Here is a 23342-nt window from a genome sequence, read left to right on the forward strand (position 1 = left end):
CTGTTTGCTGACAGTTTTACTGCCTGTTTTACTTCCTTCTGACTGCCTGTTTACGGCCTGTTTGCTGACTGTTTGACTGCCTGTTTGCTGACAGTTTTACTGCCTGTTTTACTGCCTTCTGACTGCCTGTTTGGCTGCCTTCTGACTGCCTGTTTATGGCCTGTGTGTTGACAGTTTTACTGCCTGTTTTACTTCATTCTGACTGCCTGTTTACGGCCTGTTTGCTGACAGTTTGACTGCCTGTTTTACTTCCTTCTGACTGCCTGTTTATGGCCTGTTTGCTGACAGTTTTACTGCCTGTTTTACTTCCTTCTGACTGCCTGTTTATGGCCTGTTTGCTGACTGTTTGACTGCCTGTTTGCTGACAGTTTTACTGCCTGTTTTACTGCCTTCTGACTGCCTGTTTGGCTGCCTTCTGACTGCCTGTTTACTGCCTGTTTGCTGACAGTTTTACTGCCTGCTTTACTTCCTTCTGACTGCCTGTTTGCTGCCTGTTTTCCGACTGTTGCCTGCCTGTTTTACTTCCTTCTGACTGCGTGTTTGCTGACTTTTTGACTGCCTGTTTACTGCCTGTTTGCTGACAGTTTTACTGCCTGTTTACTTCCTTCTGACTGCCTGTTTGCTGACAGTTTTACTGCCTGTTTAACTGCCTTCTGACTGCCTGTTTATGGCCTGTGTGTTGACAGTTTTACTGCCTGTTTTACTTCATTCTGACTGCCTGTTTACGGCCTGTTTGCTGACTGTTTGACTGCCTGTTTGCTGACAGTTTTACTGCCTGTTTTACTGCCTTCTGACTGCCTGTTTGGCTGCCTTCTGACTGCCTGTTTACTGCCTGTTTGCTGACAGTTTTACTGCCTGTTTACTTCCTTCTGACTGCCTGTTTGCTGACAGTTTTACTGCCTGTTTAACTGCCTTCTGACTGCCTGTTTATGGCCTGTGTGTTGACAGTTTTACTGCCTGTTTTACTTCATTCTGACTGCCTGTTTGCTGACAGTTTGACTGCCTGTTTGACTGCCTGTTTAACTGCCTTCTGACTGCCTGTTTATGGCCTGTTTGCTGACAGTTTTACTGCCTGTTTTACTTCCTTCTGACTGCCTGTTTATGGCCTGTTTGCTGACAGTTTGACTGCCTGTTTGACTGCCTGTTTAACTGCCTTCTGACTGCCTGTTTGACTGCCTGTTTAACTGCCTTCTGACTGCCTGTTTATGGCCTGTGTGTTGACAGTTTTACTGCCTGTTTTACTTCCTTCTGACTGCCTGCTTACGGCCTGTGTGCTGACAGTTTGACTGCCTGTTTTACTTCCTTCTGACTGCCTGTTTACGGCCTGTTTGCTGACAGTTTGACTGCCTGTTTTACTGCCTTCTGACTGCCTGTTTACAGCCTGTTTGCTGACAGTTTTACTGCCTGTTTAACTTCCTTCTGACTGCCTGTTTATGGCCTGTTTGCTGACAGTTTGACTGCCTTTTTACTGCCTGTTTTCTGCCTGTTGCCTGCCTGTTTCAGGGTGTTTGGTGAAGCAGGACTTCTGCAGCAGGACGTTCTGTCTGAATGGAGGAGTCTGTGTGAACAGGTGGAGCTCTTACAGCTGTCAGTGTCCACTGGGCTTCGGAGGACAGAACTGTGAACACGGTGAGCTCGAGTATTGAAGTCCGATCCAGTTCAGACTTCAGCTCCCACCTACAGAGCTTTCAGCTCTCTCACATGGCCTTCATCATGTTTACCCTTGTCACGCTAGCTGCTGTCTGACTGGACATCGAGTTAGTAACATGCATTAATGGGATAAAGCCCTGGATATACTTACTTTTAATTACGCGTTCGCATACGCAAGATGGCTGCCACACGTTTCCTGCGTTCCTTAGGAGCGTAGGTTGTGGGCTTAAGATGGAGAGGGAGAGGAGCTCAGTGCAGAGAAGTCTCCCTCTGAAGTTTACCTTTAACGTGTCTTTAACGTGTCTATAGTCATGCCGTCCCCCCTGAAGTTTAACGGCAAGGCGTTGGTATGGTGGGCGGAGCCAGAAGTGACCATTAGCGTGCCGTGGTACCTGGGTCTGATGTTCCGGACGAGACACAGAGCTGGAACCCTACTGAAGGCCGACGCTGGAGAATCATCCAGGATCCATCTGCTGGTGAGGAGACGGTGAACTGAACTTCATCTGAATCTCGTCTCTCTGACCCTGATGTAAAGATTTCAGAACATCAGGTCTTTGGGTTTTGTTGTGTCTGTTCTGGTGAATTCTTCTTCTTCGGCTCTCAGTTGGTTAAAAAACAGTCTACCTGTCCTCTCCCAGCTCAGCAGCAGTCACCTGAGTTTCCAGGTGTTTGTGGGTGTAAAGCGAGTCGCTCTGCTGGACTTCCATCAGACTCGAGTCGATGACGGAGAGTGGCACCATGTCCTGATGGAGCTGAAGAGCAGCAAAGACGGAAAGGACGTCGAATACATGGCTGAGGTGTCTTTGGACTACGGCTTGTTTCAGGTACTGACACTGAAAAACTCGAAACTCAGTTAAAAGACTAATCTGCTGCAGTCTCTGTACAGGAGGACCTGTTAGTGAGGAACAAGATGCACTGAGACCAGTTTATTAGGTACACCTAACACATCCAGTTTAATGACAACAGCCTGCAGTTGATAGTTATTATGAATTAAAGAGCTGGAAAGACAAAGCAGGTGTCCCGCTGGAGTAGAGTAAACACAACCAGGACACCAAAAGTTAGCTCATTAATGGTTTCTAACTGATCTATAAAGAATTAACTGTTAATAGCCCGTAGTCACAAATATAAACCCTTTAAAAATAGTTTGTTATTAGACAGTGAATGGCTCCGTACAGGTTCCCTGTGGCACTCCGCAAAGTAAAAACCAGTGTAATGAACTAATCCTCTATGAGACAACGGTATTCTGTTTCTGTTCAATCAAAGATCGTTTGGTTTGAAAACCTCCTGATGATGACATGACATGTTTCTTAGCGTTGGTTTAACTGTTTCCTGTCGTGCAGCGGACGGTGGAGATCGGTAACGAGCTGCCGGGTCTCAGACTGAAGAGTCTGTTTGTTGGAGGATTGATGAAGAAGAATGGCTCGGTGGTGAACGGATGGAGAGGCTGCATCCAGGTGAGACTCTTGCTTCTGGACCTGTTCTGCTAGTAATCTTCAGCCTGATGAAGACGTTATCGACTTCAAAGCTCATGTTTTCAGCCAGCTGTTATAAATATTACCTTACAGACTCATGTCAGGTGTCCCGTACATGACTCCTGCTGACAATCGCATCATTCCGTCCAAGATTTAAGACCGAACTCATTTTATAATTTACTAAATCAAGGTTCCAGCTGTGATGTTGATTATCACAGATCAATACCTCCTCAGGGTATAAGGATGGGTCAAACGTCCATGAAGCTGGCTAATGTTGACCTGCGGGGGGGCCAGAAGGTCGGAGTGGAGGACGGATGTGACGTGGCTGACTCCTGCAGAGACGCCGTCTGTCCGCCGCACAGTCACTGTAAAGACCTCTGGAAAGGTCACGCCTGTATCTGCCTGCCAGGTGATCATTACCAGCCTGATTAATGGTGAACATATTGATTGATTGATTGATTGATTAGGTAATGGAACAGTGTCACGGTCCTTTATTTCACAGGATTCTTTGGGAGAGACTGCGTGGACGCTTGTCTCTTAAACCCGTGCCAGAACAACTCCACCTGCGTCCACCAGCCGAGCTCCGCCCACGGATACAGCTGTCACTGTGGAGACCGTTATCATGGAGACTACTGTCAGTACAGGTAGGTCAGATGTTTGATATGATTGATGACTGACTTTCAGTTTGTCAGTAGAACACCTGGAGATATCATCAGCATCAGTGTCCGTGAAGGTTCTCAGTCCTCCAGGAGGGTTAAAACCAAGGGCAGCTGGACTTGGTTGAAGATACTCGAAGACGTTTCGCCTCTCATCCGAGAGGTTTCTTCAGTTCTGACTGACTGGCAGGGAATCCCCAACAGTCGCTCTGTGGGGTTGTTATCCAGGTGATGGATACTTGGTTCGTTAGTGCTCCTGGTTGCTGTGATGACAGACGATGTGGTCGACTGTCGTCACTATGACCTGGATGACTGAGAACCTTCACAGACATCTTGCTAAGCATTTTGGGATGAACACCCTCAGAATGGAGTGCAGGAAAACTGCAGACTACAGAAACAACCTAGGGTTTAACCAGAGATGCCAACAACATAGACTCATACCAAACAGCCTAGATCTAGGCTCCTCGGTGAAAGGACGCAGAGCTGGAATGATCCTGGAAAAGGTACAATACCGGCTATTGAATAAGAGAATGAGACAGATCCACTTCACCACTGAATCCCAGAATAATGATACTGACAGCTTACACCACAAACTGGAAACACATCTCCCCAGTACAGTTCAGGGAAAAGGTCACTGATTTCATCAAGGAAGCACAGCTATTTCGACACACCAAGATGACGGACTTCCAAAACCTACAGTCAGGAGTCAGCAATGCAAAAAACAGAAGAACTGACCTGGAGGAATAAGGGAGATAACTCCACACTGCAACCTGTCAGATAGGGAATTTATCCATCCAGAGCAAGAGTAGTGGACGTCATCACAGCAACAGAATCAACTTAACAGCTCCGTCCAACCTCACCATACAGGCAATGATCAAAACATCACTATTTGTACCTGCTTATAAAGGAAGATGCACGGCGGTCCTAAATACAGCGGACTACCAGGCCTCGATCAACACACTACTCAGTGATACTAACACATAAGACACTGAGGCGAGACCCCACCAGTGGATACAAGAAAAAGGCCATAGAATGTCATCAACAGCTACAGAAAGAAAACATCATCACCTGTGATCAGTATTATCGTTTGTATCCTGGCGAAGCCATTTTATGTATATACGGACTACCCAAGATACATGACGGAGGAGCCCCCCTAAGGTCCATTATCAGCAGCATCAACTCGGTCACCTACGACATTAACAAACATTTGTCTTCTGTTCCAGCCCTCTTGGTTGGCAACACGCCTCATCAGATCCAGTACTCCATAGACTTTGTGATCAAAATTTGAAGACTCAAACTGGACCCAGATGAAACCATGATGTCCTATGATGTGACCTCCTTGTTCACATGCAGTCATTATAGCAGCCAGGAGCACTAACGAACTAAGTGATCTACATCACCTGGATAATGACCCCCACAGAGGTTAAATAGCTGGGGCTCCCTGCCAGTCAGTCAGAACTGAAGAAGCCTCTTGGATTAATGTCTTTGAGTATCTTTAACCAAGTCCAGCTGCCCTTGATTTGATCTTGTGTTGATCGTTTAGTGGTGATTTCAGATCAGACTTGCCGTGCGCTCGGGGCTGGTGGGGGGGTCCAGTCTGTGGTCCCTGTAACTGTGATGTTTCTAAAGGATTCGACAGAGACTGTAACAAGACTTCAGGAGAGTGCCGCTGTAAGGTAAAAAGAGACAAAAATACACAGACATAGATTCTGTACAGAAACACAAAGCTACAGTGCAGCAACTGTGTTTTCAGATGGAACTTGTCTTTTCAGGAGAATTATTTCCGTCCACACGGCGGAGACTTTTGCCTCCCCTGTGACTGTTTCCAGCTGGGCTCTGTGTCTCGGACCTGTGACACTCAGACCGGTCAGTGTCTCTGCAGGACAGGTGTGATCGGACGTCAGTGCAACACCTGCGACAACCCGTACGCCGAGGTCACATCCAGAGGCTGTGTGGGTACGAACAAGGCTTTAATGCTTGACCACATCCACTGTGGTCTTATCTGACCACAGAAGCTGCTTAGTCACTTACTCAGCTCCATGTCTCCTTCTTTGTCTCCTTTTGTCTTTCTTGGCTTTCTTTCCTGTCTCTTTTTCCGGCCTCCTTGGCTTTTTGCCTGACACTTTCCTGCTTCCCTCCTTCCCTGGCTCCTTTCCTTCCTGCTTATTTCCCCATATCCTCTTTTTTCCCCTCCCTCCTTTGTTGCTTCCTTCCCCCTATCCTGACTCCTTCCCTGACTTCTTGTCTAGCTCCTTGTTTCCTTTCTTGAATCTTTCCCTATCTCCTCATTGAGCTCCTTTTGTGCCTCCTTCTTTGCCCCCTTGCCCTCCCTGTTCTTGCCTGCGTCCTCCCTCCTTCCCCCCATTTATCTTTCAGTTGTGTATGACGTCTGTCCGAGGGTGTTTGAATCAGGACTCTGGTGGCCGAGGACCAAATTTAATCAACCTGCAGCTGTGAGGTGTCCCCGAGGCTCCACAGGTACACACATGTACATATACTTACACACATATACTGTTTATTACTATAAAATGTTTACATTCAAACTGACCAATCAGAAGCTCTGTTATCTCACTCCTCCCCACCTCTGCAGGTACTGCAGTACGTCACTGTGACGAGCAAAACGGCTGGCTTCGCCCCCTTCTCTTCAACTGCACTTCACTGAGCTTCAGACACCTGCACTACCAGGTACTACACTGTACTGCGCTTCATTTTACTTTACTTTACCTCACTGAGCTTCACACGCCTCCACTACCAGGTACTACACTGTACTGCGCTTCATTTTACTTTACTTTACCTCACTGAGCTTCAGACACCTCCACTACCAGGTACTACACTGTACTGCACTTCATTTTACTTTACTTTACCTCACTGAGCTTCAGACACCTCCACTACCAGGTACTACACTGTACTGCACTTCATTTTACTTTACTTTACCTCACTGAGCTTCACACGCCTCCACCAGGTACTACACTGTACTGCACTTTACTTTACTTTACCTCACTGAGCTTCACACGCCTCCACCAGGTACTACACTGTACTGCGCTTAATTTTACTTTACTTTACCTCACTGAGCTTCACACGCCTCCACCAGGTACTACACTGTACTGCGCTTCATTTTACTTTACTTTACCTCACTGAGCTTCACACGCCTCCACCAGGTACTACACTGTACTGCACTTTATTTTACTTTACCTCACTGAGCTTCACACGCCTCCACCAGGTACTACACTGTACTGCGCTTAATTTTACTTTACTTTACCTCACTGAGCTTCACACGCCTCCACCAGGTACTACACTGTACTGCGCTTCATTTTACTTTACTTTACCTCACTGAGCTTCACACGCCTCCACCAGGTACTACACTGTACTGCACTTTACTTTACTTTACCTCACTGAGCTTCACACGCCTCCACCAGGTACTACACTGTACTGCGCTTAATTTTACTTTACTTTACCTCACTGAGCTTCACACGCCTCCACCAGGTACTACACTGTACTGCGCTTCATTTTACTTTACTTTACCTCACTGAGCTTCACACGCCTCCACCAGGTACTACACTGTACTGCACTTTACTTTACTTTACCTCACTGAGCTTCACACGCCTCCACCAGGTACTACACTGTACTGCGCTTAATTTTACTTTACTTTACCTCACTGAGCTTCACACGCCTCCACCAGGTACTACACTGTACTGCACTTCATTTTACTTTACTTGCTGGTAAAATCAAATCTAACGAGGTGTGAAATAAAGTCAGTGTTTAGTTTTTATGACCCACATGGATTCAGTTCTGATCTCACCTTTGACCTCTCAGGAGGAGGAGCTTCAGAGAAACGGGTCACGGTTAGATGGTGAGAGGTCGCGGAGGATAGCTGTGATGCTGCGAGAAGCGACCAATGAGAAGGCAACTCTTCACGGCGGTGACCTGCAGACGGCGTTCAGCCTGCTGAGTCTGTTGCTACAGTACGAGAGCCAACAACACGGCTTCAACATGGCTGCCACACAGGACCGCCACTTCCACCAGGTAAGCCTTTGTTCTTATATTTCATTTATGTATTTAGCTTTACAATCAATCAATCCTTTATTTACACACTGCACACAACAACATAACTAAGGACAATCTGGCAAGGGGAGCGGAAACACCTGGTTTAGGACTGCAGGGCTGACGAGGCAGAGTGGGAACAGGTGAGCAGGGAAGGTCAGGTAAGTGCAGGGCTGATAAGAGAAGTGGGAACAGGTGTGTAAATAGGTGGGGCAGTCAGGTGAGGTGGAAAAGAGGGAAAGTCCAAAGACATGTGGTAGACTGATGGAAAATGTCAATGTAGGACCGGGGGAACCAGAAAAGAGGCACCGAGAGACTGACTGTCACAGTCTGTGTGGCTGCATTAATGCAGCATGCTAACATGCTCACAATGACAACGCTAACGTGCTGATGTTTGGCAGGTTCATCATCTTAGTTTAGCGCATTAGCACGCAAAGATCAGCAGTAAACACAGCGTGCAGCTGAGGCTGATGGGAACGTCATTAGTCCTGCAGATGTTTGTTCATAAAGCAAAGTTTTGGACACGTTAACACGTTGATCTGATGATGGTGCTAGAGGAAACTCAGAGGATCATAAAAGTTATTCCAGTTCATCCTGAGGGAAACATGAAGGTCTGAACCACATTTCATCACAATCCATCCAAGAGCTGCTGATATGTTTCAGTCTGAACCAACGTGGAGGACAGACAGAGGTACAGACAGACAGGTAGAAAGATATCCATAGAGCCACTCTGCTAATGTGGCTTGAAAACTGACTAATTTAAACACTTACAGTTAAAGGTTCAGTGTGTTGGTTTTAGTGGCATCTAGTGGTGAAGGTGCTAATTGCAACCAACAGCTCAGCCACCGCTCACCCCTCCCTTTGCAAGCGAGTAGGAGAAGCTACATTCATTATGTAAGGTCTTTATACCCCACTGAAAACATAGTTATGGATATTAGGAAAGCTATGTTATGTTATGGAAAGCTCCTTGATTCTGATTATATTGCGTTTCTTTCTGCTAAATATTACACTCTGGACCTTTAAAGACTTGAATGTTTTAATGCAGATTTATTCACGTCCAGTTCCTCTAGTGTTTTCTGCAAACTAAGATGTGTTGGAATCATTTGTATAAGTTCAGAAACAGTTTGAACCTGATCCATATTCTGATCAGTCTGATCATCAGTGAATAACTACTGTGTGTAGAATATCGTTCAGGCCGGTAGCGTCCTTTTGGAGCGGAGCGGCGAGCTGCAGCATCAGGTTCAAAGGTCAGAGGGCGGAGCTTCACGTCTGCTGACGAACTTTGAGCTTTATGCCCAAACTCTGGCAGAGAACATGAGAAAGACCTACCTGAAGCCCTTTATCATCCGAACGCCAAACATCAGTGAGTCTGCACTTCTACATCTTAATATCACAGGCGGTAGTAACATCTCTGTAAAGATAATAGCAGGTACATAAATAAAACAGAATGGTTACATAAAGTCCATCTTTAGATTGGTTAAACCTTCCTGTTATCTGTCCTGTGTGTCTTTAGTTTTCTCGGTGGACTTCCTGGACGGCAGCAGGATGAAGCCCCGCCTCTCTGACATCCAGACTGAACTTCCTGTTGACCTCCAGGCAGCCGTCGACGTCATTTCACATGATGACTTTAAAACTGTGCCAGGTATCACAAACTGTCAATGGGAAAAAAAGTTTTTAATTTCATGATCAACAGTCAAACAGAAATGTTCTTTTCTGTAGTTTCCATGGAGACGCCAGCTGAACGGCCTGGTGATGTGAGTCAGACTATGTTGCCTCCGTCTGATTCGTCCATTAAAAAGAGGCGTCACACGGAAGCCTGGAGCTCGCCACTGGTTGCTGTGGTGATCGTCTACAGAACTCTGGGAGATCTGCTGCCCCAGAGCCCAAGGTGACAACAAAGCCCACAAGGCTTTACAGAAACACATTTCTCTGTTTGTAATCTCCTCGCCTCCTAGGCACCTCCTCGCCTCCTAGGCACCTCCTCTTAGCAGTTAAGCATGACATGTAGCTGAGCTGCAGCATCTGTTCTGCTCCAGCTGTGATGTCTGTCAGCAGATGTCAGCACCAGATCCAGAAACATGTCTGTCAGCATCATGACATGCAGAAACATCTCCAGGTCTAATAAACATTACAGCATCATCACCACACAGAAACAGTAAGTCCCTCCCAGGCTTCTGATTGGCTGTAAACAGTAGGTCATTTCAGCCCTGATGAGGTCATCGTTTCATCATCCAACTGTGTGACCACATGACCAGCAGGTCAGTGCTGAACGCTCCTCGAGGTGCGTTTTAGAAACGTCCTTTAAGATGACGCTCTGAGGACGATTTCTGGGTCACATGCAGGACGGAGGAAATGCAGAAATGAGAAGAGCCCGCTGACAAAAGCAACAATTAAAATGAGCACCGCTGCAAAAACACGTTTTATTGTTGTTGTTGTTTCTTATCTGTCGTTCTGTTCAGAGCGGCGAGTCAGCCCGTCATCAAAACACCTGTTGTCACCATGGTAATGTCCGGCGAAGGTGTGTCCTGGCCCCGCCCCATCACCCTGCATCTCCGCCTACTGGAGAGCGAGGGCCGAGCGAGGCCGCGATGTGTCATCTGGAGTCACTCAGCAGGGTGAGCCACTCGAAGCCAAGCTAGGCTAAAAGTTTCCTTCTTCCATGCTGTGTCTCAATTCGCGCCCTTACTTGCAGTGCACTATGGGTACCCGGATGGTGCACTCATAACGGCCAAAAAGTTGAGAGTACGCAGTGTACACAGCAGTAGTCATTGTGCTAAGCTAGGCTAACAATTTCTCTGGTGTTCCAGGGTGAACGGGTCTTGTGGCTGGTCTTCTGCAGGTTGTGATCTCATCGGAAGGAATGAAACTCACGTCACCTGTCGCTGCGTTCAGGCGTCCAGTGTTGCCGTGGTGATGGATGTCTCCAGGAGAGAGGTAGGACCACGCCCACCTGAGACAGGAAGCCGTTTCCACCCCAACACCTGAATAAAATTAAACTGGTCTGAACTGTAAATAAAGTTGTCTGTTTTTGTTGTCAGCTACCTCTGAAGCGCCTCACCTTCACCTCCCTCTCCTCCTCGCTGCTCCTCCTCCTCATCACCTTCGTCCTCCTCCTCGGCCTCACTGACCTGCAATCCAACCTGCACAACATCCACCTGAACCAGGTGACCTCCGTCTTCCTGTCACAGCTTGTCTTCCTGCTGTCCATCGACCGAACACAGAACCAGTCCGTGTGCAAGCTGGCAGCCATCTTGCTGCATTACTGCTGCATGTGTTCGTTCTGCTGGATGCTGGTGGAGGAGCTGCACGTCTACCGCATGTTGACCGAGACCCGCAACATCAACCACCGCCACATGACCTTCTACTACGCTATTGGCTGGGGCATCCCTGCTGCCATCACAGGTGAGAAGACATCCTGGAAAACCTGGAATCCCTTTCTGCAGTTTTGAAAGTCTAGAATACATTATACATGTTATGAAAACAGCAACTTTCCCGCAAATGTCCCGCTTTCCATAAATGTCCCCACTTTCCATAAATGTCCCGCTTTCCATAAATGTCCCGCTTTCCATAAATGGTCCCGCTTTCCATAAATGGTCCCGCTTTCCATAAATGTCCCCACTTTCCATAAATGTCCCCACTTTCCATAAATGTCCCCACTTTCCAAAAATGTCCCCACTTTCACTTTAATAGAACAGATCCAACATGGCTGCCTGACACAATGTCCAACACCCGGTAGAGGACACAGAGTTCACCTGCATCATAAACTAACATGGTTCATCATTGCTCCTGGTCCTCCTGCAGGTCTCTCTGTGGGTCTGGATCCTGGTGGTTTTGGGAGCTCAGAGTTCTGCTGGCTGTCTGTTCAGGACTCTGTACTGTGGACCGTCGCTGGACCCGTCTCTGCTGTCCTCACGGTCTGTCTGCTCTCAGGGTGCATGCTGGGACATTTCAGAGTCTTTTTATTGCAGGTGTTTTAAGGATGCAGGTCTGGTTTCTGATTGGTCGTGTCTTTGTCAGGTTACCATGGTTATGTTTGTCCTGGCTGTCAAACAGTCCGTAGGAAAGAAACAGCTGATCGCTGAGACGGCTGCTCTCAGGTCAGTTTCATGTTTCAAACTTTAATCTGTTTGTGAACCAGCAGATCACTGAGGTTAGACTCCTCCTCCTCGCCTCCTCTCCCTCTCTCCTCCTCTCCTTCTGTCCTCTCCTCCTCCTCTTCTCCTGTCCTCTCTTCCTCTCATTCTTTCCTTCTCTCCTCCTCCTCCTCTATACTTCTCCTCTCTTCCTCCCCTTCTGTCCTCTTCTCCTCTTCTCCTGTCCTCTCTTCCTCTCCCTCTCTCCTCTCCTCTCCTCTTCCCCTTCTGTCCTGTCCTCCTCCTCTTCTCCTGTCCTCTCTTCCTCTCATTCTTTCCTTCTCTCCTCCTCCTCCTCCTCTATTCTTCTCCTCTCCTCCTCTCCTCCTCCTCCTCCCCTTCTGTCCTCTTCTCCTGTCCTCTCTTCCTCTCCCTCTCTCCTCTCCTCTTCCCCTTCTGTCCTCTCCTCCTCCTCTTCTCCTGTCCTCTCTTCCTCTCATTCTTTCCTTCTCTCCTCCTCATCCTCCTCTATTCTTCTCCTCTCCTCCTCCTCCCCTTCTGTCCTCTTCTCCTGTCCTCTCTTCCTCTCCCTCTCTCCTCTCCTCTTCCCCTTCTGTCCTCTTCTCCTCCTCTTCTCCTGTCCTCTCTTCCTCTCATTCTTTCCTTCTCTCCTCCTCATCTTCCTCTATTCTTCTCCTCCTCCTCCTCCTCCTCCTCCCCTTCTGTCCTCTTCTCCTCTTCTCCTGTCCTCTCTTCCTCTCCCTCTCTCCTCTCCTCCCCTTCTGTCCTCTATTCCTCTCATTCTTTCCTTCTCTCATACTCCTCCTCTATTCTTCTCCTCTCCTTCTCTCCTCCTCCTCCTCCTCCTTCTGTCGTCGTCTCCTTCTCTCCTCCTTCAGCTCCTCTCTGAGGTCGGCCATCTTGTTGGTGTTGCTCCTCAGCGCCTCCTGGTTGTCTGGTCTGATGGCGGTCAACAGTGATGTCATTTCCTTCCACTACCTGTTCTCCGCCTTGAGCTGCCTGCAGGTAAAAAGTAATTTTTTGTTGTCATGTGACCAGTGTTGGGTAGTAACTAAAAAGTGTAATTAATTACTTTTCTAAAATGGTAATATTATTACTAGTTACTAAGGCAAGTAACGCTGCGTTACTTATTACTGTTGTTGTTCATGTCGCTGAGAGCCAAACCGTAAAGGAAGAATGGAGAACGAGGGAGAGAGGCGTTACAGCTGTAAGTAGCTGCTGCCATTATTGTGTCACAGTCGGATGCAAAGAACATTGTCGTCTAGTGTAAACCAGCAAAAAGCTTTCAACCGCGAACATTTCTACATCTGATTTATTGAAGCATCTGCTAAGCAGCAACGTGAAACTTACAGAAAAAAAGTCCAGCAGCTGCTGTCACTGATGCTTGGACTTGTCGGGAGAGAGTGCCGTTATTGTAACGTTTTGTAACTACTGAATACTGCTCTTATAAACATGTGCAGTAAAACCGCTGTTTAAAAGTGGATGGGATTTACTTGCTTTATTCTTTTTATTTCAGCCGGTGGTGTTAAGAAACGTTGCTCCCTATGCTCTGTAAACACCACAGTCCTTGCTGCTGTTATGGATATGATTTTAGTTAGTCGGGAGAGACTGCTTTGTTTGGGGGTGAAGAGGGGTGGTAGGGAAAGCAGTGTTTCCCATAATTAGCCAGTAATTTGGATAATTTTTTTTTTCATTCTGTGGGAAACACTGGAAAGTAATATAGTAACGTAACTAGTTACTTTTATCACCCAGTAATAAGTAATAATATTACTTTTTTAGGGAGTAATAAGTAACTAGTAATATATTACAATTTCTGAGTAACTTGCCCAACACTGCATCTGACTAAAGAGAGAAACAGACAACACTATTTCCTGAATTGTTGAGCTGTCATCATGCTGCACTGTGATTGGCTCTGCTGCTTCAGAGCGAGGAGATCAATGATGTGATTGGCTGAGAGAATATTTAGTAATCACCACACTGTCTGAACTCTGAAGTAAAGCAGCAGGTGGCCCGGTGAGACCACAGCTGGCGGTCCACAGTTACTGCAGCCTTGCGTAGATGGATTTCCCATCAGGGGACAATAAAGTTTATCTTGATCTAAAGCAGCGCCACAGTCGCTTTCAGCTCGTCTGCTGGTTTGTGACGTTGATTTAAACTGCTGTTTGTTCAGGATGGTCTGACCTTTAACCTCGTCTGCGCCTCGCAGGGCGTCTGCTTCTTTTTCTCCTACTGTGTGTTCAACAGAGAGCTGAGGAGGAACCTGAAGGAGCTTTTCATCAGGAAGAAGTCCGGCAGAGAGCTCAGGAACAACCATGCTGCCGCCCTGACTGTACGTCACATGCTTTTACGTTTATTACAGACTCGTCATCAACTATTTTCAGTAGAAAAAATACTAATACTAAATAATTACTGTTTTGTTTAGTGACCAACAGATTTTCACCACCTGTCCGCTTTTATTTTGATAAAGCATTAAGAATGATTTCATTTTATCTGGATATTTTTTGTTGTTCAGTGACAATGTTCAGTTTTATTCTTTTTTTTTTTTACGCTGTTAAGGGTTTTAAGTTTCCAATTCCTGTCACTGTGGCGTGAAGTCGTCTAAAGGGAGGGGCGTGGAGGCGTGATTTACTTATGTGATTTGATTTATTTATTATCTGCATACTTATGAGCAAACGGGTTCACCTGGAACTCTCAAACAGGAAGTGTGTTTCTCTCTGCTGGGGGTTCGTCACGTAGAACCGGCTGCTAATGTTATCTTTGAACTGATGTTTTGCTGTTCTACCAAAGGGAGATGGAGAACAAGTGCTAACGTTCAAAGTAAAGTTAGGCTCTTTGTGAACCGACACAAATAATTAGACGATCAGTCGACTGCAGGCAAGACTTGACAATTCTGATTCACTATGTAAGCTCTTAGACAGGCCTCCTCAAAAAAAAAAGAGTGAAATGAGGAAACAAATCAAACGATTGTCAGAGAAAAACATGCAAAGCCCCCAACCACAGCTCCAGGCCCCACAGATCCAGACCCAATAGTTCCAGACCCCACAGATCCAGACCCAATAGTTCCAGACCCCACAGTTTCAGAGCCAGAAACACCTGCAGAAAGAGGGACAAGAAGTCTCTGGCTCCCGTTCTACTACATTTGAAAATGCTTTTTTATGTTCGAAGTTCATGATGGCAACATCTGATCGGCTGACAGAAACAAACCAGTTCATTGGTAGGTCTGTGTTACTTTTGTTCTCCAGCGCTCTCTGAACAGGAAGCAGTCGTTCCCTGGGGATGAAGGTCTTTATCGAACCGCCATCGGAGAGTCAATGGCATCTCTGAACAGGTAAGTCTATCATAACAGCTGATAAACCTGTTCAACCAGATACACCTTAGACCACTGATACATGTTTACTGACACGTTTACTGTCATGTGTAAGTAAATGTAAATGCTCCGTATTTGTATAGCGCCTTTCTAGTCTTATGTTTACTGTCATGTATAGTGACACATTTACTGTCATGTATACGGACACGGTTACTGTCACGTTTACTGATGCGATTAGTGACACGTTTACTGTCATGTTTACTGTCATGTATAGTGACACATTTACTCTCATGTATACCGTCATGTTTACAGACAAGGTTACTGACACGTTTACTGACGCGATTAGTGACATGTTTAGTGTCATGTATACCATCAAGTTTACTGTCATGTTTACGGACACGTTTACTGACACGCTTACTGACTTGATTAGTGACACATTTACTGTCATGTATACCGTCATGTTTACGGACACGTTTACTGACACGTTAACTGACGCGGTTAGTGACACGTTTAGTGTCATGTATACCATCAAGTTTACTGTCATGTTTACGGACACGTTTACTGACACGCTTACTGACTTGATTAGTGACACATTTACTGTTATGTTTACTGTCATGTATAGTGACACATTTACTGTCATGTATACCGTCATGTTTACGGACACGTTTACTGACACGTTAACTGACGCGGTTAGTGACACGTTTAGTGTCATGTATACCATCAAGTTTACTGTCATGTTTACGGACACGTTTACTGACACGCTTACTGACTTGATTAGTGACACATTTACTGTTATGTTTACTGTCATGTATAGTGACACATTTACTGTCATGTATACCGTCATGTTTACGGACACGTTTACTGACACGTTAACTGACGCGGTTAGTGACACGTTTAGTGTCATGTATACCATCAAGTTTACTGTCATGTTTACGGACACGTTTACTGACACGCTTACTGACTTGATTAGTGACACATTTACTGTTATGTTTACTGTCATGTATAGTGACACATTTACTGTCATGTATACCGTCATGTTTACGGACACGTTTACTGACACGTTAACTGACGCGGTTAGTGACACGTTTAGTGTCATGTATACCATCAAGTTTACTGTCATGTTTACGGACACGTTTACTGACACGCTTACTGACTTGATTAGTGACACATTTACTGTTATGTTTACTGTCATGTATAGTGACACATTTACTGTCATGTATACCATCATGTTTACGGTTATGTTTACTGACACGTTTACGGTCATGTATACTGTCATGCATAGTGACACGTTTACTGACACATGACTTCTTCTTAACATGCAGGCTGAATGTATATGTATTCTTTGTTCAGGAACCACTCAGGACTGAATTGCCCCCCCTCTTCTGGCTCCATCAGGAAGTGTTTCCACGATAACAACAACTCCCTTATCTTAACCCGGAAACAGTTCAGAAAAGGTTTGTATACTTTTATGTCTTAAAGAAAACATGAACATCTCAAAAAGTCCCATGTGGCCATCAGATACTTCACCTGTAAAATCCAGTGTCATCATCCAAGACATCACGTTCATACACAAACATACACACCTGGGCCCTGTTCTTCAAATGTGGCTTAACAAATTTGACCATTCATATGATTGGCTGAGTGCTGGTCATGTGATTGGAACAACAACAATTTACAATTAACAACAAATTAACAACAAATATGTGCAATGTGCCAGGTTTGTGCATGATACGACATGAAGTGATATTTATATGTGCAGAGATGATTGTATTATTTAGGGGGGAGAGTGTCAGTGGGGGCCCCAGGCCTTGTTGATGAGTTTAGCTGCAGATGGGTAGAATCTGTTTTTGTGGCAAGAGGTTTTGGTCCTGATGGACCGCAGCCTCTTACCAGAGGGGAGAGTCTGAAACAGTTTGTGGCCAGGATGGGAGGCATCAGCTGCAATCTTTCCTGCTCGCCAAAGGAGTCCTGGAGGCGTGCAGGTCCTGAAGTGATTGCAGCCAATCACCTTCTCAGCAGAGCGAATGATACGCTGCAGCCTGCCCTTGTCCCTGCCGGTGGCAGCAGCGTACCAGATGGTGATGGAGGAGGTGAGGACGGACTCAGTGATGGCGGTGTAGAAGTGCACCATCATTGTCTTTGGCAGGCAGAACTTCATCAGCTGCCGCAGGAAGTACATCCTCTGCTGGGCCTTTTTGGTGAGGGAGGTGATGTTCAGCTCCCACTTGAGGAGGGAGATGATGGTGCCGGAAGCGGAAGGAGTCCACAGTGGTGACGGGGGAGTCACTCATTCATATTCATTCATAAGTCTTATTTTATGTGTGTTCCTTCATCTAGTTTAACGTTTTGTTTCCACACATTGATCATTGTTAAACATGCAATATTACCAGTGACTGTGGTAAGACAACAATTAATGCTGCTGCATGACGGGGGAGGTTTAACTTCTTTATTGATTATTTACATTAAAGTGGTGCCTCTAGCCGGAGATGCCCCAAACACATACAGCTTATTTCTATTATGGTCCTTTTAGGGGAGGTAGAGGGAGGAGCATCACGAAAAGACAGCAAGTAGTTTACTAGCAGCTTCTGCAATACATATTATTTTAATGACAATACAATACAATGATAGTTATCCATAAATCTCGATCTCGATCTCAATCTCGGATAACTCATTTATCCACATACGGAGAACGGAGCTCTACAGTTTAAAATAATTAAGTTTATATCTGCTGTATTTGTTCATTGTACAGAAGTGTTCAGCAGAATAACTGCTGTGGGGATTTTAAGGAGAGAAAGAAACCTCCAAATCAACAGAGTCTCTGTGGAAATTCTTTGAAAAAAATCTACGGGAAGCAAAATCTTGAAAACAAGAAAACTATTTTATAGTTAAAATGTCAGAAACATTGAACTTGGATGTGTTTCTGGACTCTTCACATATTGGATATTTAAGGTCTTTAGGAAATAGCTTAGTGCAACATGAAACCATCTGATGATTCTCAAATTAGACAGCAGGGGGCGTTAGAGGTAAAAGAGAGGTCTGAATCTTCTGCAAACAAAGACAACGTCACCAGAACAGGACGTTCACTTTTGAAGTAAATTTAAGAGTGTTTGGTTCAGATTTTCTCTTTTGTTGTCATTTCAACTTTAAGATTCTTTTATGAAACACATCTTTTGAGAGTTCATTCTATAACAGGATCAGTTTAAATGTGTGATCCTGATCAAGGTGTGTGTGTTGTCAGAGTCTTGCAGCTCAGACAGCAGCTCTGACGCGTCACTACACTCGTCTGACGGCGAGGACGAACATCTGAGGAACAACCAGAGACAAGAAGAGAAGGACAGCACCACACAGCAGGGTGAGACACTGGGACACCTAAGACCTCCTGCTGTCCAGGGACTTAAAGGGGTCCCCAACAAAAATTCCATTCATACTCCATACTCTATTCAGATGGGTGACCCTGGGGCAAAATCTTATCAAATGGAGGTCTATGGTCTAATCGATGTCAGTTTAGGGGTCATGACCTGTCATGTGACTGTTGGGTCTGCTTCTACTGGACAGACAGACAGCATGATGTGAGAATGTGCGTTTGTTCATCCTCTTGGATGACTTATTTATCCATAACCTGATTGGGTTGTGTGTACCAAATCTTATGGTCACTGATCTGAATTCATTCATTGGCTCTCATTTTCCCTTTTCTATCTCTCACACCTGTGACTCCGCCTCCTCTCCTGTCAAAGGTCAAACTCTGTCCAATCACGTGAGGCCTTACTGGCAGGTAGAGCCCCCCACAGCCGCTGACAGCGAGCGGCTCAGTGAGGGAGGAGGTGTAGTTGGGGAGGTGAATCAACTGAACAACCAATCAGTTGCTGAGAATGAAGCCCTGCCCACCACACCTGACGGCAGCCAGCAGCCAATGAGAAGACGAGGTAAGGATCATGTGACTATCTGCCCAATCACAATGCTTTTCTGAATTTAACTGATGTTCAGTGTTTGTTTTCAGGGATCTTAAAGATGAGGACTCCTCCTTCCCCCACATTGGCAAACAGGAAGTACCTCCTCAGTGAATCCCCGTCCCCTGGCTGCCCTGCCGCCTACTCTCCATCCAATCTCAGCCTGCGTCAGGTTGCCGGGGGAAACAGAGTCCTCGTTAAAGTCATCCCACCATCTACACTGCTGCAGACACGCCCACCCCTGTCACCACGCCAACAGTACAGTGGCGTCACCAAGATGACCAGGACAAGGCTGGCGATTGTGGGTGGGACCGAAGACGAACACGAATCCGAGTGAGTTTCTCTATTTTGGTTGTTTTGGTCGCGTTTCCACCAGAACAGGAGCGTGACGCTAATCCCTGTGAGGAGAAAAGCTCTGATTGTTTCTGGTGCATTGTGGGACGTGTGCTCTAATCAGCTGATGGTGTTGAGTGTGTATCGGCCTCCAGATGGCAGGACAGCAGAATCATCAGCCTCTTCCTCAGAGGTCACTGAAAACCAAAACAAATCTATTATTGACCAAACATAGAAGCATGATGATCAGTCACAGGTGGAGCCAGAAAGCAGGAAGATCTATTCTTTGGATTTTTGGTCACACAACACAAAAATATTTCAGTTTGGTTTTTAGATTTCTTTCTGAATGATTTCAGTCACTTTAACCTGAAGTTTCTGACTTCCTGTTGCCTTTCAGTTGCAGCGATGAAACTTCGGTCTGAAGATGAACCTGAAGCTGCTGAAACAGGAAATAGTGAAGAAGACGATCATGTCACTTTGTTTGGTAAAAGCTGGAGGTCAAAGGTCAAGCTCCATCACTCCAACATGGGAAGTGAGTTCTCACGGACCTCTACAGAGCAGCTCCAGACTCCACTTGGAGGTTTACCTGCTGGAGGTGGAAGGCTGCGTGATCACTTTAAATGACCTTAAATCTACGATCATGTGATTGGCTGAAGCAGAAGGAGCCCTCTGATTGGCTTCAGATAATTTCCTGTTGGGCAGTCTCAGTTCACACACACGACGAGCAGTTTGTTAATGCAGATATCACAGTTGGTGTGTAAATTTAACAACATCCAAATATCTGACGTATTTAAAGCCAGGTCTGTTCTGTGATGCATCAAACGTTCAGGGAAGTCGATCTGTAAAGTTTTGTAACAGATTGTTGATGCAGATGTGGTTTATTTTTGATATTTGTATGAATCAGACAACTGATGTTTGTTTTTTTAAATATGTGTTTGGATTATAAAATAAAAGTTTTTGATTATATCATTATTTTTAGTCTTCTTGTTCTTATTGCTATTATTCTTTTTTTTACTATTGGTTTATCAATACTATGACTTTAGATTTCTATGTAGATTGTGTTGCATTGTTCTGACCCAACACTACATACAGTGCTTCATCAGATCCACCTGCTCAGCCTCCTTTGTGTGGCGCTCCTGGGCTCCGCTTTGTTGATTACATCATCGCGGCTAAGATGGATTCGGGGCAGACGATAGGTAAGACTAATCTTTCCAAACCAAGTGGTTTTGGTGCCTAAACCTGACGAAACTGCAACAGTTGACAATGCAAACTAGTAGTTTTATTTTGAAAGTCTAACCAGACGCTGCATATTTATTGTTGCTACTTTGACCATGGAGCCCTACATGTTATTTGGATACTTTCTAAATCTGTTGTTGGTCTCTCCAACGTTGCTGACCCCAGCTTTAAGCTAAGCTACATAATGTCTGTAAGCTGCGTAGCATATTTGTTAATGCTAACTTGACCTGACGTAGCATATTTATTGTTCATTTGACCGTGGAGCCCTGCACTTCCAGAAAAGACACTAAAAGGTACCCAATGATATGTTGTATGCTGTGTCTTGTTACCTGGAAACACCTGTGGTAGTTTCTGCTGAATACTAAGCTTCCTGTTTCTGTTTCATTTCAGAGTAATATTCTCTACTTGCACAGTGTAGAGCGATGTATATGTGTTTAACCGTGCACGTTTGTTTACTTCATCTCCACAGTAACGTAACAGTGCTTTTCACGTTCACTTCTCACTGTTAGCTCTGTATGTTTTGTATATAGTATTTATTAATTGTTTTTGGATATAGTGTTTTTGAACATTTTGATAATCACCTCTGTATCTTAGGTAACCATTTAGCAACGTTAGGTAGTCAGCATAGTAGCCATAGCTCAGAGTTAACGTTAAGGGCCTTCTTTACCCTGTGTTTGGAATAGATGCTAAAAAAGTGACTGACTTGACGTGAAGCGTCTAGTGAAGGCGAGCAGCTCTTTGTGATTCTGCTTGGCACAGAGTTGTTACCCTGATGTCTTATTCACCTGTACGTGTACTCTGTACAGACACCCACTCAGTATGTTATTGATTAATTTTCAGGCTGTCATCTAAAGCAATTACTGTTGATTATGAGTTCAGTGTTAAACAGCTCAGGCAGCACATGTATGTAAGTGAAACAGAACTTTATTGATATGTTCTCAGTGTTTCCATGGTGACTCTAGTAGTAAGAGTCCATGATGCGCCTCATGCTCATGAACCTCATGTTGCCCATGCCCATGCTCATGAAGTTCCTGTACTCCCCAGGCCTCATGTACATCATCCTGCCTCTGTAATGGGGCTGCTCGTACATCAGCCAGTGTCCGTCCATCACGTGACACGACATGCAGTTGGACATGCGGTAACGGTCCATGATGTTGTCGCAGTCGTCCATCATCTCGTACATCTGGCCTCCGAAGTTCTCCTTCTCGTAGATCCTCATCCTGTAGGACCCGCGGTGCTGAAACACATCCATAATCAGTAATCAGTAATCAGTAATCAGTAATCGCTCATCATACATTAGAACACCTGAGCTGGTCTCTGTAGTGTGCTGTGATTGGTTGTGCGGTTACCATGGGGATCATGCGGCAGGACCTGATGCACTCGTTCATTCCCATCATGCTCATGTAGTCGGAGTACTCGCCCCTCCTCAGAAAGTACTGGTTGCCCATGAAGTTGGGGCGGTCGTAGACCATGAAACAGCCTCTCTCCACCCTGCAGGAGTGACACCTGCTCAGGTAGGACGACATGTCAGCAAAGTCGCCGCTGCACTCGTAGGAACGACCCTGGAAGTTCCTGTCCTCGTAGAAGACGACCTGACCACAGGAGAGGAGGAGACATGATGCCTCAGAGTGAGTCAAGAAAACGTGAGAGCTGACTGACGGACTGACTGTGAATCTGCACTAAACACACGTTTCTCTGATTTTAATACCCAGACAGTAATAAAGTACTGTTTACTGAGGAACCTCGGGACATACAGACTAAACAAACTGTGCACAAATATTTTCTTCCTGGATCTTGTCCAGTAGCACTTTCATGGTAACTGGTGGTATTTCTGAGAAGCCCAACTTATTTTGAAAATAACAAAATGAGATGTGGTGTCTGAAGTAATAACTAAAGTTATTTTATATATATTTGTATTCTGACATTTAAATCAACTTAAAGACTTAGGGATTTATTAATGATGAACAACTTTTTTTAAAGTGAGGGAAATATGAGGGAAAAGAGATATTTAAAAAAAAATCTCTGTAAAGAAGTTAAAGTTAGAGGTTTCCTGATTTAATAGAAGCCATCGTTTTGTGTGTGTTCTTCTCACCCTGCCCATCATGTTCATGCTGCTGGTTGTCATGTTGCTCTGGTTGCTCAGCTGGTTGCTGCTGTGGTGGTTGGTGGGAGCTGTGTGTTACCTGTGCGGCAGCTGCTGCTCTTTATAGCACCTGAGCAGCTGAAGCCTTTTGTTCAAACAGCCTGAGCCAGCAGCGCGGCATAAAAGAGACGCTCAGTATTCGGCATTTCTCTTAGAGAGAAGAGACAAAGAGCTACAGATAGCAGCTGTGTTCTCCTTCAGGCCTCTGTTCACTCTGTCCACAGCGCTTCTGGAACAAAAACCTGAAGACAAACAAAATGACTGAGTCACATTTTAAACATTTCACTGAAAACATCACAACTCATGAAACACATGATGTCACTTTGTCCCAACACAAAGCTTCCGTTTCTGAAACAAGCAGAATATTATATGAATCTATATTTAGCCAAAACACATACGACTTTTATTTGAAACAGGTGTTATAAATTCTGAAAGTATCATATTCATTCATATACAGCGTTTT

At 45.4% G+C, this 23342-nt stretch overlaps 2 protein-coding genes across 3 annotated transcripts in view; one reads left to right on the top strand and one right to left on the bottom strand.

The window, feature by feature from the left end:
* The window catches only part of LOC123962408 (cadherin EGF LAG seven-pass G-type receptor 1-like), a 43598-nt gene extending 23126 nt beyond the window's left edge, over nt 1-20472 (top strand). The window contains exons 8-34 of one of the 2 annotated variants that reach the window (XM_046038510.1): nt 1504-1629; nt 1960-2126; nt 2289-2474; nt 2991-3104; nt 3357-3531; nt 3625-3766; nt 5322-5454; nt 5551-5734; nt 6155-6256; nt 6369-6463; nt 7592-7801; nt 9002-9182; nt 9333-9461; nt 9539-9707; nt 10279-10434; nt 10627-10753; nt 10858-11221; nt 11621-11733; nt 11837-11916; nt 12792-12918; nt 14120-14242; nt 15156-15241; nt 16571-16674; nt 18459-18572; nt 18955-19143; nt 19218-19500; nt 19898-20472. In XM_046038510.1, coding sequence (XP_045894466.1) covers nt 1504-1629; nt 1960-2126; nt 2289-2474; nt 2991-3104; nt 3357-3531; nt 3625-3766; nt 5322-5454; nt 5551-5734; nt 6155-6256; nt 6369-6463; nt 7592-7801; nt 9002-9182; nt 9333-9461; nt 9539-9707; nt 10279-10434; nt 10627-10753; nt 10858-11221; nt 11621-11733; nt 11837-11916; nt 12792-12918; nt 14120-14242; nt 15156-15241; nt 16571-16674; nt 18459-18572; nt 18955-19143; nt 19218-19500; nt 19898-19922 — 4004 coding nt within the window. In that variant the 3' untranslated portion in view covers nt 19923-20472. The remainder of the gene's footprint in view (nt 1-1503; nt 1630-1959; nt 2127-2288; nt 2475-2990; nt 3105-3356; nt 3532-3624; nt 3767-5321; nt 5455-5550; nt 5735-6154; nt 6257-6368; nt 6464-7591; nt 7802-9001; nt 9183-9332; nt 9462-9538; nt 9708-10278; nt 10435-10626; nt 10754-10857; nt 11222-11620; nt 11734-11836; nt 11917-12791; nt 12919-14119; nt 14243-15155; nt 15242-16570; nt 16675-18458; nt 18573-18954; nt 19144-19217; nt 19501-19897) is intronic. The other variant, XM_046038511.1, reaches the window with a different exon arrangement.
* A 1222-nt stretch (nt 20473-21694) lies between these two features.
* LOC123961776 (gamma-crystallin M2-like) lies at nt 21695-22879 on the bottom strand. Its single transcript, XM_046037440.1, has 3 exons — nt 22829-22879; nt 22086-22328; nt 21695-21973 (listed from the first exon to the last, which is right to left on the bottom strand). Exons 1-3 carry the CDS (start codon nt 22859-22861, stop codon nt 21695-21697), a joined length of 555 nt encoding a protein of 184 aa, XP_045893396.1. The 5' UTR covers nt 22862-22879.
* Between the last annotated feature and the right edge of the window lie 463 nt (nt 22880-23342).

This window comes from Micropterus dolomieu, linkage group LG22 (assembly GCF_021292245.1).
Source record: "Micropterus dolomieu isolate WLL.071019.BEF.003 ecotype Adirondacks linkage group LG22, ASM2129224v1, whole genome shotgun sequence".
NCBI lineage: Eukaryota > Metazoa > Chordata > Actinopteri > Centrarchiformes > Centrarchidae > Micropterus > Micropterus dolomieu.